Here is a 19,003-nt window from a genome sequence, read left to right on the forward strand (position 1 = left end):
ACACAGTGCGCGCACACAGAGATCGCTGCAGACACGAGCACGAGCTTTTGAACGTCCGTCCTCGGCTTGATGGAACAAATCTCTCCAGTTGATATTAATGATGACGTGTAGTCCAGTAAAGCAGCAGTTTTAGGATCCAACAGAGTCTGAGTTCTGTTGCACACGGTCCCATCAGAACACCTGATTGGACTGGTGTCTGTTCTTTTTTTAAATATATATTTTTATAGTTTGAAGTTAAAAGGTTTGAAGCTGTAGTTTGAAGTGTGTTTTGTATGTACTTATTTATTTATATCTATAGTATACTTTAAACAGTTAATAATATTGTTCAATTTGAAGAAAAAAAATTGCCTTGGCAATAAAAAAGTATCGGTTCAGGCACCGTTTAGGCACCGGTATCGTTTTAAAAGTATCGGTTTAGCAACGTATCCTCTCGCAACGTATCCTCTCGCAACGTTCCAGTCTGTTGAAACTCAACCTCGTTCAGTTTTAAGGAGACGTGCAGACGTCTTTTTTTGCCCCCAAATTAATGTTTTGAAGGTCAAATGTGTTTATTCCAGTTCGACATGTGTGTTTGAGTCATGCACATGTGTATGTGTGTATGTGTGTGTGTCAGACTAACAGGTCACGGTCTCTAAATGCACATGTGTTCCTGTGTGTCCCGGGAGTCGTCTCCACAGATGGGCGTTCAGTTACTCCTGATGCAAACGAAGATGCAAACGTTGTCTGCTAGTGATGTGTCCTTTCGTGTTGAGGCTTCGATGCGTGTGTTGGGTAATCCAGGTAGATTTTGGTGAAGCGCGTATCGAGGCTTGTGTCGATGACGTATGTGGTGACGTTCGACGCCTCGTGAGCCGGCCGTACCACGTGACTGATTCAGAAAATGGTTCGTGGGTTTGCCGTGCGATTTGAAGCCTCGGACTGAAGGACGGATATTCTAACCACTGACCCACAGTCACATCACATCCCTCTCCCCAATTTGTTTCCAATTTCACTTTTGACCACGCCATTATATCATGAAGACAGACACAATATTAATCAGTTATTAATTGATGTATTGGCGTCACAAACATCATTCTTTCAATTCAAATTTTCACAAACCAAAGCCATGGTGTCGTTATGATCACTCTGCCTGTTTTACATGTATTGTCCACTTGTGGCACAGCAGAGCAAATGAAGCCCCATGAAGCTTTGGCTCATGAGCGAACCATTTGGATGGAAAGCTTCAAATTCAGGAAGCTTCATCTCGCCATCACTATTGTCTGTAGTGGACCAGTTCCATATTACTGGTCTATTTTTCTTTTGGGTGGCGGTGGCCCATTCTCGCTCTGATTCAGTTGCCAAGCGGACATATTTTCACACAAAATTATTCAACTTGTTACCAAAGCACTTTTGAGGAGCAGAAACTCAATGCTGCTCTCAGTAAATGTGGAAACATCCGAGCTGTTTGACTGCAGTTTAATATAAAGAATACAGGTGAGGGGAAAAAGAAGACTTAAAGGGGCCAGTGTGTGGCATTTCGGAGGATCTGGTACCCGAAATGGACTATAATATTCATAACTATGAATCTTTAGTGTATAATTACCTGAAACGACAAATCATAAGCTTACAGTGAGTCCTTTGTATCTACACAGGGAGCAGGTTTTATTCATTTTAAAACAGCTTTATGTTCAAAATCTTTAAATCCAGTACGGGACTTTCACCCAGTAGACCGCTGTTTGTGTCCCATGTGATGCCAAAAGTAAATGTTGACTTATTTTGTATTTATTTCCGTGACAACCTGTTTTAAGCAAGAGACCCAAGAGATAGTTTGGAGGTTGCCAGCTTTCCTCGTCACGCACTAAACTCCACGGCGACATTTTCAGATTCATTCACTTCGAATAGCAAAACATTTTCCGATGACAAAATCTTTTTTATTTTTGTGAGGATGCAAGGTGAAGCAGTCACCACTTAAAAAAAAAGAAAAAACATCGGCATGAGGTTGTGTCCTTCAGGAGCTCACACTGGACCCATATTTCACCCCAGTCCTCATCTACCTGTCGGGAGCATTTATCCCGATGAATGATGAAAAACAGCCACCGGGGGCAACGTGAACACCTTCATGTATTTATTACACAACGGACGCCTTCGACGCATTGAAGGGAAGGTTAGCAACGACCCTGAAGCTACGATCCCGAGAAATAATTGGGGTGAGGAAGGCAACTGGGAGGGAGGATGTGGTGTTTTGGGGTGTGGAGATGGGGGGGGAAATGCTGATGCAGGAAAACGCAGTGCGGAGAAGGAAGAGGGGGAGGAGAGTTTGAGGGCAGACGAGGAGGGAGGGGATTATTAGGAAAATTGCTCTGGCAAGGAAGCGTGGTCCGGGCCTGGGAAAAAGAAAAGTGTGTGTGTGTGTTCCTGTACTTCTGTCTTTGTGAGGACCTTGAGAGTGTGGACATTTATACACAGCAAGGTCATTTCAGCAGAAGAGGGAGGCACTTTGAGAAAAGTTAACATGATAATCTTAACCTTAATATTAAGGTAGTCAGAGCAGTGGAGGTGGTGGTAGGAGGGAGGAAGTCCATTCGAAGGGAGGAGAGGGGTCTAACAAACACAGGACTTTCACTCAGGAGACCGCTGTTAGTGTCCTGTCAACGTAGACTTATTTTTGTTATGTACCTTTTGTACTTTGCTACGAAGAAAACAGAGTTATTTTATGTAACAAATGTACTTCATTTAACCCGAACTGTGATCTTTTACCTAATCAAGTAGTTGTGTTGCCTGCGTTGAACACGGGACTTTCACTCAGGAGACCAACGTTCGTGTCCCGTGTGAAACCAAATGTTGAGTGTTGTTTTTTTTCGACGACGTCACGACATGTGATGCTAGGTCTTCGAAGCACATGACGTCATGTCCGCAGCTAACATTCTGTTACAAGCGTACCTACTTTAAGCTTTTTCTGTAGTTTTGTTCCGAGAGCCGGTTGTTTCAAGAAGCGAGAACGTTTATGAGAAGTGAAGATGTGAATATGAAGATGATCTATTCTGTTTTCTTTTTAAAGAGGAAAATAAGTAATAAGGCAAGTTTGGAGAATGTGGACATTTGTGGGAACGGTGAGACCATTTGTCTGTTTATGAAAAACAGATTTAGAAATTAAGAACAGTTTATTGGTCCAGGATTCTTTAGAGTTCTCGGTTTTGAGGTCAGGCCTGTTCCAACTAGTGAGTCCTCACTAGTAAGCAAGTGCAAAACACACACACACACACACACACACACACACAAACACACACACACAAAAGTTGGAAAGCAACGGAAGGGAAGGTAAAAGAAGGAGAGAGGAGGGATTGAGGGCAAAGTGAGACAAAGGTGAAGACGAAGAGGAGAGAAAGAACGTAGAGAGAATAAGAAAAACACCTCGGGAGGAAAACACAGAAAAAGTTGCTTGTTCTTGTTTTTTTTCCCTAATGACGGAAACAGGAAAAGAAGCGAGGAAGAGGGGAAGGTAACGGAAAGGAGGAAGATGAGCTTCTCTTTCTTAAGATCTTCCCGCAGAGTCACGCTCAAAGCCGAAAAACGACTCGTTTAAATCAACTCGGTTTCCTTAGGCGAAAATCCTTCCTCTCAGTGAGGAAAGGAAGCAAGGTCACGAGCACAAAATAAAACAGCTCAACTTTATGTTTCCCTCATCCCCTCTTCGTCTATCCCCTCTCCTCCTCCCTCAACTGCACTGTAAAGGTTACTGTAGAATTTTGGTGTCGGAGGAAGATTAAGTTTCAGTAAAACTTTGCATAGGTAGTCGGCCCTCGGGGAGCAAAGTGGGTGAAAAACTGAGAAGGGAGGGGGCGGGGCTTAAGAAGCCGACCTGACTGCACAATTACACAGCATCATAAACCATGAAATGTTTTTTAAAGGCCGTGTGACGCCGGATAATAAATCTGTTAAAAGGAGCGATTCAGATGAACCGGATCCTGGGATTCCTTGACTTGAACTCGACGTTGAAGTTGACAGTGAACACCTTTGAGTTGTTTTTTGGGGCAACACAAACTCAACGGACTCGTCAGGACATTATCCAGCAGTAAAGTAGCTTCTGGTCAGCTACGTTTCCATTTTTGTTTAAATCTGTTCATCAGTATTCTAGTTGGGGGAAAAACTTAATGACATTTAAGCCAATAAGTTAATTGCAGGTTGACTTTGCAACAGCAAGTTGTCAAAAATGTTTTCTCACCAAATACATTAACACATAAAACAACTCAGATCTTTATGCTTTTTTTTTTTCATGCCTCACAATTTATTTCCAGGGAGCGTATGAGGACATCTGTTTACGCAAGATGTGAAAGTTTAATCTGACGATTAAATCAACAAATCAATTAGTCAACAATCGTGTGAGTTTTGAGTCGACCAAGAATAGAGGTTTTTAGAGGCTAAGAGGAAGTTAGCACTGGTTCCCTCCACAAGCCAGTGGGACTTTTCCATTAAGATTATAGCAGAAAAAAAGAAGCATTTCCGATACTTAAACACTTTTATTGTTTGAAGTGTAAAGTAAGAAGCTAATGTTAGTCTCTAGAGCAGTGGTCGCCAACCTGTAGATCGCGATCTACCGGTCGATCTCAGAGACTTTCCCAGTTGCTCTTCAAAATAAAATAAAAATAAACTCAGAAACACATTGGGCCTCATTCTCGAACATTTTCTGAAATGTCTTCTGAAATGTTTTCTTACAGAGTTCTAAAGACTAGTGATGTGTCCTTTCGTGTCGAGGCTTCGATGCGCGTGTCAAGTAATCCAGGTAGATTTTGGTGAAGCGCGTATCGAGGCTTGTGTCGATGATGTATGTGGTGACGTTCGAAGCCTCGCGAGCCGGCCGTACCACGTGACTGATTCAGAAAATGGTTCGTGGGTTTGCCGGGCGATTTGAAATAAAGGGGCAGCGAAACTCAATGGATTTCCCCCTTCCTCTCTGTACCCAGCTTCATGTGGGCCTGTGAAAGGGTATTTTATAAAGCAGGCGAAATAGTCTCAAAAAGCCCAGCACTGTGGAAAAGTTCTTATTTTTACTTAAAAAAGTGGGACACATCAACATGAACTAGCGGAGCTGAGGCTCGAAACACCGATCCTCTGACTGAAAGTCGGATATTCTAACCACTGACCCACAGTCACATCACAACCCTCTCCCAATTGGTTTCGAGTTTTGATTTTGACCCCACCATTATACCATAAAGATAGACACAATATAAATAAGTTAATAATTGATGTATTGGCGTCACAAACATAATTTATTCAATTTAAAGCTTCACACACCAAAGCCATGGTGTCGTTATGATCACTCTGCTTGTTTTACGTGTATTGTCCACTTGGTGGCGCAGTAGCGCAAATGAAGCTCCGTGAAGCCTCGGCACATGAGCGAACCAATTGGATGGAAAGCTTCAATGCTTCAGGAAGCTTCATCTCGCCATCACTACTAAAGACCAACGTCAGAAATGACCTCCGCCTGATTCATGAACGCCGGAAAATGGGTTTTCTGGCGTTCACAGCTGAGGAGCCGAAGCTTCTCAGCTGTGCTCCCCGATGAGGATTTGTCGTGCACCTGGATTGCATACAGAAACGCCCCGCCAGCTCCTTATAAGGGCATGCAACTGAAGAGACCTGTGCACAATGGACAGACTCCTCAGGCCACGCAAAAGCAACTCCAGACTGATTAAAGTCATGTCAAAGCGAGCTGCGGTCTACTCGGCAGACTCTGGGATCTCCGTAGTTAAATCACAGACACTGACATGTCATTGCACCTCTATACTGACATTCACGGTAAAACACATTCAAACGGCACGGACCGGAAGCGAGTGAGGGTTTTCACGAAATTAGCGGGAAGATCCACATGACACAACATCCGGTTTTCAAAATAAGATAACGACAAATCATATATATTGCATATATGGAAATGAGATTAAATTAATTATATTCACATTAAGTAAAACATGTGACCTTCAACTAGTGAGTTAAAGAGAAAATACAACTCAATTGTGCGTGAAGTGTATTTATTATTTAATTTGAGGGTTAATGGAAAGATAATTAATGTAATTATATCTGACTGACATTTCTGACCACATCCAAATATCTTAACTTTACCAATTCAGATATTTTACAAAGTAAAAACTGAAATGATTTTGTATCTTTCAAATAGATAATTTCTTACATTTTGCTAAAATTATGCTTCAATTCAAACAGTTGATAAATACAACAGTTAATATTGGTAGTTCAACAGCCTGCTCATTGGAAATGTGTTTTTTCTTGTTCATATGGTGTGCGGTTAACAAATATTTTTTTTTTTATGCTCCATTGAAATTAAGTCATTTAGAGTGTTCTTGGTCACATCAAATTGAAAGATGGAACAAAGTCAGGGCCTGCTAAGCCTTCTCTGCTGGCCTAAACAGAATCACAAATGTATAGCTATTTAATTATTTAATTTTGTAATTTAAAAATGTTCTTTTTTTTCTAAACAGCATCCCATCATGCACGTATTTATGTCTACGATATCAGACAGCAGGCCTAGGTATAAAATGCATGGCCTGCCACTGCAGTCTGGATAGTCTTTTTCCCAACGCCTCAATAGGTAGATCTTGCCTGTCACCGAGGCAGAGGTCAGGGATCTTGGGCTTAAAAAGGTTGGTGACCACTGATCTAGAGGAACTCCACCACGGTCACATGACTTCATGTTAGTCTACAGAGGAACTCCACCTCCACACAGTTTCTAACCCATGTACAAAGAACATCAACAGACTAGAGTCACATAAAAACAAATCCCATAAAAAGCAGTTTTTAACAAGGCCCGACAGTCAAATCGAGGTCACATGGTGTCTCTCGAGGTCACATGGGCCCAATCGCAATCTCCATCCTTATGGACTCACGGACTTTGAGGCACGCTCCCACGAAGTCCGTGAGGGTTTAGGTCTGTCCCATTGTCACATCGTCAAGTGTTTGAGACTCTGGCAGATATTTTAAGCCCTTTATGAACCCTTTCCGTAACTCAGCATTAGATGCTATTAGATGGTGTCTCTGGTGTCTCTCGGTCCGGCGCTGAAACAAAAACACGTTTAGAGAAGAAACAAAAAGCCTTTGAGTGTCGAGGCTCCGCATCCTTCAGCTGACGCTTCACATTTCCTCCTCCCTCCAGCAGTGACTCATCCCTCTATTAAATTTCTTCATCGCTCCCGGAGACACCCGGTGCCTGCGAAGACAACAATGCCTTCAGCGAGAAAAGGTGCTCAGTGAAGCGCCTCGTCTGATCAGGAGGCGGCAGTTCAGCTTCAACATGATGATGAAGAAACGGAGTGAGAAGAAAATAATTCGAACACTATGTGGGTGAGACTAAGGATCTGTTAAAAAAAAAAAAAAAAAAAAAATGTTGAAAGAAACCAGAGAACAAATCTCATTTGACCAAAAAGTTAAATGAAACCTTTGTCATCTTTAACAATAATGTCCAAAAAATACCTTCTTTCTGACCTGAACCCTAAACCAGTCAGAGGGTCACGAGCAGGTTATGTATTTTAGAAACAAAGTATCTTTGTTTTGTTACATTTGTTGACATAATTGTATTAATATCCCGACAGCCATTGATAAATCAAAAGTTAAATAAGATAAAAAATAAATCTGTAATTTTTCACCTTTTTTCCCATATTTAAGCCGAGAAATATTGATTAAAAGATTTAAAGCTCAGTCGTGAGTGGACAAAATAACAGGAGTTTAAGAAAAGAGAAACAAAGACATTTTTGGATCTGAATCCCCGATGTAGTGAATCTTTACTGGAGCAGTGAATGCACAACAATATACAGAAAAAAATAATCATGAAAGCATAAATAGAAAATAGAGATCTCTTCTCTGGAAAACATAATACTGCAGAGAATGTATTTACAACCCTGTGGAGAATATTTAACACCGATCTCATCAATTAAATGTAGAGAATCAATTTAAAAAAAAAAAAAATCAACAAAACTCATCTAGAAAACCCCCCCCAAAAAAATCAACAGCAACTTAAAATCGAATCGGAGCATTTTGATTCCCAATTCTAACGTGATCTGAATTTATATATTATAAATTGTTCAGAGGGCAACATCTTTGTTCGACTTTGACTCCTCCCCTAAAGCTTGAATAAATATTGATCTATTTTCATATTGATCTATTTTCAGTAAAAGTGGTGTTTTTTGTGCAGGAGAGAAAAACGTCAAATGTAGCGAATAGTTTATGTAACTTGTTGTTTCAGCCGCATTTATGTATTAATTTATTGTAGTTGAAACAACCGTTTAGATCCTGCTCGTCTGACCTGCAAAAAAAACAAAAACAACGTTTACTGGAATATTTCCTCCGTCTGTTCATACGACATGACACACACACACACACACACACACACACACACACACAGCCACTCTAACTCCTCCGTCAGCATGCAAGCGGCCCGTCCGGTCGGGATGCCAAATGGCACACGGAATGGAGTGGGGATTCGGGTCCAGCCTTCTTTCTTTTTTTCTTTTGTCCCGTTTTTCTCCTGATGGATCTTCCTGGTTGCTCCGCTCTGAAGCTGGTCGTTAACACTTGATACACTTGAGGATTCACAATGGTCCATACTGGATGGGGATAAAAACCGCTGCAAGAATCATTCGTCGTAATCAACTTCATTGCCATAATCTGTGGGGAGAAAGACTGATTAGTTGTTACTGTTGCATTGATGCATATTTTGCATCTTAACTCTTATTTTGCATCTTAACTCCTTTCTAAAAAGATGCACTATTAGTCTGTGGGTTGTTGTTTTTTTTATCTCGGGAACTCCAGAGGACTCCTTTTTGATACATTGTGAGCCGGAGACAGAAACTTAGATTTTAATGTCATCGTGAGAGGACGAGCTCATAGCGGAGACGAGACTTCGCAGGAGGAAGAGAAGTAAACGCTCAGCTTCCTCACATTAATGAAAACACAGCGTCCACAGAGACGTTAAATGTTTAAAAGTGTGTTGCCTCAACCGGCAGACTGACTCTGGTCTTAGGCTCCGTCCTCCCGAGGTGCCGCTCAGAGGAGGTACGCAACCTTTGACCTCCCAGGGGAGCGAGCTGGAGCGCAAAACAAAAGAGTTTTTTTCCTCCAGGAATCAATTAAGTGTTTTTTATTGCGGCAGAGTCGGGGACCTATCTTAACAGCCGGAGACGTAAAAGTGAAGAAATGGAATCTTTTGGAGGGCTCATTAAAACTCTGCAGGATTCCGAGCCGCAGATTCATTAAAATAAAAACTATTCCTCAGGTCAGACGCCGACTGAGAAGTGACGAAGCAGTCTGCCAGTGGGAGAAAAGACTTTTTGTATAACCCAGGGGTCAGCAACCTTTCCTATCCAAAGAGGCATTTTGACCTTTTTCCACCAAAAAAAAATTGTCTGGAGCCGCAAAAGCTATTTGATATCACAGCTTCTGAAGTTTTATATATTGTCATATTCTATATACAAAAAACTGTAGTTTGTTGTATTTATGAAATTATAGAACAAGAATAAAGACATTTTTTTACATTGTATTGCTATTTTACCTGTTTATAACTATCAAACAAAAAATAGTCATGTGTCGGCTACATTAAGGTTAATTAAAAACACAACTATACAGACCTTCAGTACTATCTATATTTGTGGCTCATGTGGTAGAGTGTTTGCCCTGTAACTGCAAGGTAGCAGGTTCGATACCTGTCCTCTTCAGTGAGTTTTACATTTTAAACGCATATCTTTTGCTACGTTCACACTGAGCGTCCTCCTCACTACAGACTTTTAGAGCACCGCAAACGGAGGACGGATCCATTTTTACTAGCGGACGCCTCACTGTCTCATGAGCTGACACAGAACCAGCAGCAGTAGTGGAGTTTGGAGACGTGATCCACTTCCTGAAAGTATATCTACTTTACTCAGTTTGCTGCAGCAGTTGAGGAATCGCTCTTCTGCAGCAGCAACACACACGTCCCCAAAACGCAGACAAAGACTGACCGTTGCTGCCCATCAGATCCATAGCGCTGACACAATCCTCTTCCTCGTCCTCCTCCTCTTCACCGGCCGCGTCGTCGTAGACGACCGGCCCGCTCTCCACCAGCACTCTACTGGCGGAGTCTCCCACGGGCACCGGCAGGGGTCCGGCAGCGGCAACCTGAGCAAACAGGAAATATTGTTAGTCGCGAGCGGACGAGTTTTTTATATTTTTTCCTCGGCGTGACACCAGAGTTTCCCTCCAGGAAAATCTAATCCAGATCTGATCTCATACAGCCCACGTCCTTTAAAATGATGAAAAAAATAATTGAACAAGGTGTACACTTCAGGGCCAGAGGATATATTTCATCAGCTTCCCCACATGTGATTAAACACAGCGTGACCGCGACCTTCATCATCTTAGTCTTCATTATCATCCAGGAGGCTGCTGTTTGAATGGGGACACAACAGTGTTGTCTTTAGAGAGAATTAAAGAAGAGGTGAGAGTGAAGGAAACATGGAGGTAGAACGCCCTTTTTACGCATTTCACCCCGTTCACGTCGTCGTGCTGTCGTTCATGCATGAATAAGACGACTTTTACCCCCCAGTGGGAACCACAGGTGATTCAAACAGTCTGTAACCAGGGGAGTCTTTCCAGTTCCATGCTGGAAGACAGATATAGAGTCAGTTTTATTTCCCCAAATTTTTTTTTGCAGAAAACAAGCTGCCCGAAATATTGGCACCGGTACGCTCTCAAAACAACAATATACACATCTGTGTGTCTAGTTAAGGACAACACGTTTTGTGTTGCTTTCAACACAGTCAGTGTGTCAGCACATTTTACACATGCTGTGCAATACATATTTCAAAATAAAATGTGTTAAAATAACACAAAGATTTGTTAAAATAACACAATTTGTGTGTTTATAGCTTTCTCCAAAAAGTTATAAACGCATTAAAGTCAGATGTTTTTTTTTTCAGCAGTGAAAACGATGATAAAAACAGAGCATCATTCCATCAAATGATCACAAAAAACTGAAAACTAAAACCAGTCAAACATAATGCTATGGCAGTGGCTATGGAAGAAAAATGGTCGGGCCCCACCGCCCCAACAAAATGGTCCAACTTTTTGTGACTCTTCCATCTGTGCTTTTTCAAATAATAGAATAAAGAAAATGTAAATCCCTTTCAAGTAAACCCGATTGCTCCATCAGACAAAAACTGGGACGAGCAGGGACGATTCAGCTGTGAGTTTTCTCATCTAGTACAGAAAGACACGCATATTGAGAAACGGGCGCTGTAAACATCTTAACGCTCATTGGCCAAAACACGTCATATCGAAGATGTTCTATTACAGAGATGACAACAATTCGGCCAAAAATCTGAATTTTTTTTGTTGAGAAAATGGGACGCTGATTGGCCAAGACTCGACACATCACATCAAAGATTTTCTATTGTAAAGATGTCTCACTCCAAAAAAAAAAAATTGTTTGTGCGGCCTGAAAAATGTATTGCGCGGCCACTTTGACTGTCCCGTGACATTTGCAAAAATGAAGCGGTCTAAACTAACGAAATACATTTATTACTGTGCATCACCTAATATTGGACGTTTCATTGCTGTCACTTAGGCTAGCTATAGCTAGCTAGCAACTGTTACTTTGCTAATTTGCTACCTAGGCTATTACTAGCAAACGTAACTTCACTGATAACCTACATGGATGTACATGTCAAAAGACCAGTATCTGGATAACGTATGCTAGTTATGAACAGTACTGTTGCTGTCTACATTCATTATAAATGGCATAAGTTCTGTTTAGCGAATTCACAACTAGCCGGTGCATACACACACAATAACCATTTTGGGGATAGTGGTGGTGTTCACCCTTCTGTACAGTTCCTCCCCAGGAATATACTAAAATGTATATGTGTGTTTTGTTTTTATTTTTGCTTTAAATTTGCCAGATGCACTCAGGCAATTTGTTCAGAGGCCGGCACCTGCTGGAGAAAGGACGCCTGATTCGCCTCCATCTGAACTTTGTAAGTAGCCTACACTGTTGCTGGTTTTGTTGTTGTTGTTATTATCATCATCATCATCATCAATTATTACTTTCATAATCACATCACATTAGTAGTATTAATTGTAATCAGTAGCATTATTTAGCCTTGTAGCATTGGTGTCAGTAATTGTAATTTATCTACTACAAGTTACATGTCCGGGGTGGTGGTTCCCATCTTAAAGAAGGGGCACCGGAGAGTCTGCTCGAACTATCGTGGAATCACACTGCTCAGCCTCCCGGGAAAAGCTTATGCCAGGGTGCTGGAAAGGAGGCTCCGACCGATTGTCGAACCTCAGATTCAAGACGAGCAGTGCGGATTCCGTCCCGGCCGTGGAACAGTGGACCAGTGGACCAGCTCTTTACCCTCGCAAGACTACTGGAGGTTCCTGGGAGTTCGCCCAACCAGTCTACATGTGCTTTGTAGACCTGGAGAAGGCTTTCGACCGGGTCCCTCTGGGGTTTTTGTGGGGGGTGCTGCGGGAGTATGGGGTGCCGGACCCGTTGGCACGGGCCATCCGGTCTCTGTACGCCTGCAGTAGGAGCTGTGTTTGTATCCTCGGTAATAAGTCAGACACGTTCCCGGTGGGTGTTGGCCTCCGCCAGGGCTGCCCTTTATCACCGGTCCTGTTCGTGACTTTCATGGACAGGATATCTAGGCGCAGCCAGGGGGCGGAGAGGATCCGGTTCGGGAGTCTCGGGATCGCCTCTCTGCTGTTCGCGGATGATGTGGTCCTGTTTGCCTCCTTGGACCGTGACCTCCAGCATTCACTGGGGCGTTTTGCAGCCAAGTGTGAAGCGGCAGGGATGAGAGTTAGCACCTCCAAATCTGAGGCCATGGTGCTCTGCCGGAAACCGGTGGATTGCTCCCTCCAGGTGGGGACAAACTGCCTACACCCAAGCGAAGGAGTTCAAGTATCTCGGGGTCTTGTTCACGAGTGAGGGTAAGGTAGAGCGGGAGATCGACAGGCAGATCGGTGCGGCTGCAGCTGTAAAACAGACGCTGTACCGGTCCGTCTTGGGGAAGAGGGAGCTGAGCCGGAAGGCAAAGCTCTCCATTTACTGGTCGGTCTACGTTCCAACCCTCACCAATGGCCACGAACTCTGGGTCGTGACCGAAAGAACGAGGTCTCGGATACAAGCGGCCGAAATGAGCTTCCTCCGTAGGGTGGCCGGGCTCAGCCTTAGAGATAGGGTTAGGAGCTCGAACATCAGGAGGGAGCTTGGAGTCGAGCCGCTGCTCCTTCGTGTTGAAAGGAGTCAGCTGAGGTGGTTCGGGCATCTAATCAGGATGCCTCCTGAATGCCTCCCATTAGAGGTTTTCCAGGCACGTCCAACTGGTAGGAGACCCCGGGGAAGACCAAGGACACGCTGGAGGGATTATATCTCCCGGCTGGCCTTGGAACGCCTCGGGATCCCCCAGAATGAGCTGGAAAGTGTTGCGGGTGAGAGGGAAGCCTGGGTCGGCCTGCTGAACCTGCTGCCACTGCGACCCGACCCCGGATAAGCGGTTGAAAATGGATGGATGGATGGAAGATACGTGGTCAGATTTGTACGATGCAACTATGTGGTAGGATGATAGAAATGACCATTGTTTGTTTGTTGTTTATTCTACTATTTGTTTTGTATTTATAGTTTTATTTTACCAATGTAGTTTTATTTTCCTCTGTCTGCCAGTGCTATCCTATGCATTGTGATTAATAGGACACAGGGGTGGGTGGGAGGGGGAGGGACGTGGATGGGTGGGAAATGCTTGTCCACTATCTGTTTGGAGGGGGGGGGGGGGGGGGGGGGGGGGGTAAGAGAGGTGAAGTGGGGGTGAATTTGTGTGTAAGGGAAAAAAAAACCTGTCAAACCTTATGTTTTGCACAATAAAAAATAAAATGTTCTGAAACTATTCTGGTCTTTGTTGTCCATGCACCATTTATTGTTGGACTGCAATGTAGAATAGTGGAATTATAAGTGGGTGAAAAACTGCTATGCAAAGTAAAGCAGTTAAGTTCATATACGTCTCTTCAGTGATGTAGTCTGTCTGTCTGTCTGTCTGTGGCGCAAAACTCAATCTCGCCTAGGGCAACCAAAGGGCTAGAGCCTTGGATAGCAGGCAGCATAGCCCTGGATAAACTGCAGATAATTATTTTCCCCCACTGTGGGATTAATAAACGATTATTTATTTTAAAAACATTATTTATTTATTGCATTTATTTATTTTTTACGAATTTGCATCTCCCCCCGCGCCCCACCTGTAATACCTCCGCGCCCCACTGGAGGGGTTTGAGAACCAGATTTGCGCCCTCGAATCCATTTGTCGTCAACGTAGATGTGCGAAAGGCAAAGCGAGAGCAATGCTGTTCCTGACCACCTAAAAATAAAAAAAACAGCAAGAAGCAACCTGTTTGTGCTTTCTGAAGATGTTTTGCACTGTCAGTTCTGTTTTAGAATAAAGGGTTGGAAATTAATGCTTTTTTTATCCGATTCATCGATTAATCAAAAAAGTGTACATTACAATGCACAAGAAATATGATAATTAATAAGAGATATTATTATGAAGGACTGTTTTTATTACCATAGAATGATTAATGTGTGAATGGATGTTAGACAATCTTGCATGTTGCTCAGAAGACAGTGAACTGTCACTTTAAGGAATTATAGTTCTCTTGTTTGCCTGAGGTGGCGGAGCTGAACATTGACTTTTGAGATGATAGAATCTACCCTTTTCTAAAGAAGAAGAAGAAGAAGAAGAAGAATAGCTGCGCCCCTGAAGCTGCAGGCCAATGAACGAGTAAAGGGATACTCCAGGTGTTAAAACAGGACTTTTAACCAATAAGGAGGGCTCTAGGCTCCGCGACTGGGAAAAAAAAACTAACTGCATGTGGCAAGCAGTCTCTTCTCTCCGGTGACGCGAGCGACTCAGACGTGCGGTCGGTAGAGTTCGCTGAGGAAGGAGGGGCCCCGATCGGGATTGCATAAGCTGTTCTATCATCATTCCATCATTAAATAATTATTAGTATAACTCTTTTTGGACTCCGGACCTTATTCTCCACAATACCGCAGGATTTTTGAATATTTCTTCAATACATATATGTATGTGTATATATGAGGTGAGAGCTGAGATGTTTCATGTTGACGGCTCGTTCACAGAGATCTCAACAGCTAATCTCACACACTGCTGCATCAAACTGCATCATATTTCATATTTTAGCTCCTTTATGCTGCATGATGAAGGTTTTTACATTCATATTTAAAACTTCCCATTCGTCAGCATTTTCTAATCTCTTATTTACACTGTGGTGGAGTGTTGTGTTTCTCATTCCCCTGTTTGTGTTTTTGTTATTTACTTTTATTCAGGTTATATATTTTAGGATTATGTAAATAACTTACTCTTTACATAGTCCTTTATTTACATAATCTTTTTTTTCTTCTTTTTTTCTTATATGTCTTCCCGTTTATTTCTTTTTTTGTAAATATGTTTTATTGATTTTCACAGTCTTTATCCCACCAGGGAAGAGGCTTCACGCATGCCTGAGGACAATTACAGATTGAAATTGAAGACCTCATTTCCGAACCTACCCACACCACCCACCTCACCACACCCACCCACTGCTATGGAATTTATACATTTGGGTAAATTCAGGTACATTCAGGTGACGGAGCTGTAGACATAATATCAAAAATAATTACATTAAATCAATCTTCAAATAATAAAGTGAGAAGTTACATGTAAGAAATAAAATGGTTAATAGCTAAAAAAACAAGAAAACAAAATTAAAATAAATTGCTATGGGACGGATAGGGGATGCACATTAGTCTTTGTCGAGAGGTTCTTGTAAGAAGTCGTAGTAGTCTAGAAAAGGTTTGGGAAGAAGCTCTGAGAGTATATTTAATTTTTTCAAGTGTCAAGAAATACATGACATCTTTGACCCAGTGGGAGAACAATGGAGGGGCATGTTGCTTCCATCTCAGAAGGATCAAACGTCGAGCAAAGAGTGTTGTGAAGGCTACGACCACATTGGCTTCATTTGGTAAACAGGTACGGAGTTCCTCTGGTGTTTAGCCAAAGAGTGTGCAAATTGAGTCCGGGTCAAATTGAGTTGCAAACATCTCACTATAAGCTTTAAAAATACTTATCCAAAAAGGTGGAGAGTTTCGGGCATATCCAAAACACGTGTAACAGGTCTGCTGGCTGGCCTTTACATCGAGGACATAACGGATCAGAATTAGGGTACATTTTTGCCAATCTAGCATTAGTGTAATGAGCCCTGTGGACCACTTTTAGCTGTATTAAGTTGTGTTTAGCGGATGTAGATGACGTATACATCAAGTCTAGAATAGAGTCCCATTGGTCATTTGTTATAACCACTCAAAGATCTGAATCCCAGGCCATTCTTACATTTTTCAAGGAGTGTGGGTTGATATCGTTAATGAGCTTGTAAGTTTGGGATATCAATCCTCTACTGTTCGGGTCCAGTTCTAGGAGGCTGTCAACATGAGATTTCATGGGCTTGTTCGGAAATGAGTCAAACGTTTTTTGTACAAAGCTCCTGATCTGCAAGTAGCGGAAAAAAATGTTCTTTGGAAGATCATAGATTTGTGTTAATTGGGAGAATGAAGCAAACGTGTCTTTTATGTATAATTTGTGGATTGACCTGATCCCTTTTTCAAACCACAGAGTAAATGCGTTATCTGTACAGGAGGGAATAAACATATGATTATATTTGATGGGGGAGCGGGTGGAGGCTCCTTGTAGCCCAAAATGTCTCCTAAACTGATATTTTTTGCGTTATTTGGATAAACCGAACACACGTTGAGCATCTAGAAGGTTTCTTTCTCGCCTGAAAAGATGTTAAAACCAAAAAAAGGGACATTTTAACATCTTAAACGGTTTGCTCAGCAACTTGAAGCTGAAATAAAAGCTCCAAGTAGCTGAAAAGGAGCTGAGACTCGTCTGAAACACTTGAAGGTGATGCAAGAATAAAAGCACATTTATTCTGAGGAAGTAGCATATCATGCAGCTGGAAAACACCTTCAGCTCTCCCATAACTTCAGGAACTAAATACTTCTAACTTTGTGCATTTCTCGGCTCCAAGCAGGTCACAGCGCGTCATAAGGTTTAAGCCCGAGGGCTCCTCAGAGAGCCCAACTCCAAATAGACTCGGCCATGAAATGCTGAGACGATCGCTTCCTCCGCTGCATAGAGACTGTCTGCAGCCTAAAGCCCAGCCCCCGTGACCTTGTGACCTAATCACCCCTTTCAGGTTTCTAAGCATCTCGGAAAATCCTGAACGTCTCCTCAATCTGCTGTCGGAAGAAGAAGATGAAAGAAGAAGAGGAGGGGGGTTGTTGATAAGCGCCCAAACAGAGCGACACCAAGGAGCACAAACATCTCCTTTTCAATTCGGCCCCCGTGGGGCAGTGTTGCGCAACGAGGAGCTGCCGGCCTCAGCCAATGACCACTAAGGAAAGGGGGGGGAGGTGGTGTTGCTAAGTAACAAGCCTTGTTGACCCGGCTTCCTCGTGGCAGTGTTTTCAGCCGGAGCTCCTCCATTTAGAGCTGACAGCAGCAGCGTGATGAGGGGGGTATCAAAAAGAGAGGGTATGAGGAGAAGGAGGAGGAATGAAGCACAGAGTGAAATGATGAAGAGAGGAGGAAGAGAGGGAGATTTCATTCGCCTCAGTTTTTAATGCACACTTTAAAGTGTCACATTTTGGAAATCTGAACCATAAACACTAGATTTTGATAAAACGTCCTCATTTGCGCAAAACAGATTTTTAAACAGGTGGTTTATGGTAAAATGTATGTGTATATATATATATATATATATATATATATATATATATATATATATATATATATATATATATAAATAAAGTTGATTAAGAGGTTTGTGCAGAGGTGAACAAATAAATAAACAAAAGTCAAGGTTTCTGAATCAATTAAATTGATTTAATCTGCTGGATATTTTATTGGGTTTCTACAAAACAATATTTAGCTTCAGCTCAGCATTAAAAGCAGAATTTTAACCTTTGATTGGATGCTCCTTACTGAAATGCACCTTGGGAGTTGTAGTACTTCCGCACTTCAGTTTTAACGTCTGCAGGCTCGTAACTTTTTACGTAGCTTTTTTTATAACTTTTATGAACCGAGAAGTTAATCATGAGCCGTGAGACGGATCGGCAGCCTTCTGAACGTGTGAAGTGAGATATAAAAATAATTTAAAAGAAATATGAGGTCCGGAAAGCTACATTTAAGACTTTGAAGATTATGTAAAATAAAACTACCTGCGTTTGAATTTGGGTCCAATTTAAAATCAAATTGAGAAACAAAGCTGAAAGATTTGGCTGCTGGAAGCTGGGAAAGACTTCCTGTTTAAAGACTGAAGTGTGACGGGTTCAGGAATATGTTCTGGATTCATAGAAGCCGCCTGCAGGCCAACCGGAGCCTGCAGGCCAACCGGAGCCTGCAGGCCGGTAATAAAGAATACAATAATAAAAGAACTCTAAAAGTGCTGCTTAGCACATTTTTATGTTCAAGTTTAAAGCCGCATTTATTTTAAGACCCTGTCAAGAGTTTTTTTAGGAGCCGTGAATGCCCTGGAGGGAGGAAGAGGAGTAGGAGGAAGAGTAATAATGGAGGGGCAAACAAAGACACCGTGAGCTTCACCTCTCACTCCTGAGTGGAGATCTGAGCGATCAGCAATAGTTTTAATGGCCGACCTGCAGCGACTGTGAGGAGGAAGCTCTTTAAAGTCTGGTGACTCCAGCTTTTTATTATCGTGTGTTTTATTCCTCTTTAATTCAGGTTTCACTGTTCTACAATCAAATACCATGAAAGATATTTTTAATTCCACAGATGATGGATGATATTTAACATCTTTTTCTGGCCGACAATTATTTATCAAGTGCATGAAAGTATTGACATTTATATTCAGTCAGCAACATATAAAAAATAATTCCAAGTAAGATAATTAATCAATTAACGCCATTGGAACTTGATTG

The 19,003-nt window shown here is 42.2% G+C and overlaps 1 protein-coding gene across 1 annotated transcript in view; it reads right to left on the reverse strand.

Annotated features, from left to right (window-relative positions):
* Nucleotides 1–7,756: 7,756 nt before the first annotated feature.
* brf1a (BRF1 general transcription factor IIIB subunit a) overlaps nt 7,757–19,003 on the reverse strand; it is a gene marked incomplete at its 5' end in the record, with an annotated part of 90,045 nt that continues 78,798 nt past the window's right edge. Inside the window, 2 exons of the mRNA XM_079224464.1 lie at nt 7,757–8,649; nt 9,978–10,134. Coding sequence (XP_079080590.1) covers nt 8,618–8,649; nt 9,978–10,134 — 189 coding nt within the window. The 3' untranslated portion in view covers nt 7,757–8,617. The remainder of the gene's footprint in view (nt 8,650–9,977; nt 10,135–19,003) is intronic.

This window comes from Taurulus bubalis (assembly GCF_910589615.1).
Source record: "Taurulus bubalis genome assembly, chromosome: 1".
Lineage (NCBI taxonomy): Eukaryota > Metazoa > Chordata > Actinopteri > Perciformes > Cottidae > Taurulus > Taurulus bubalis.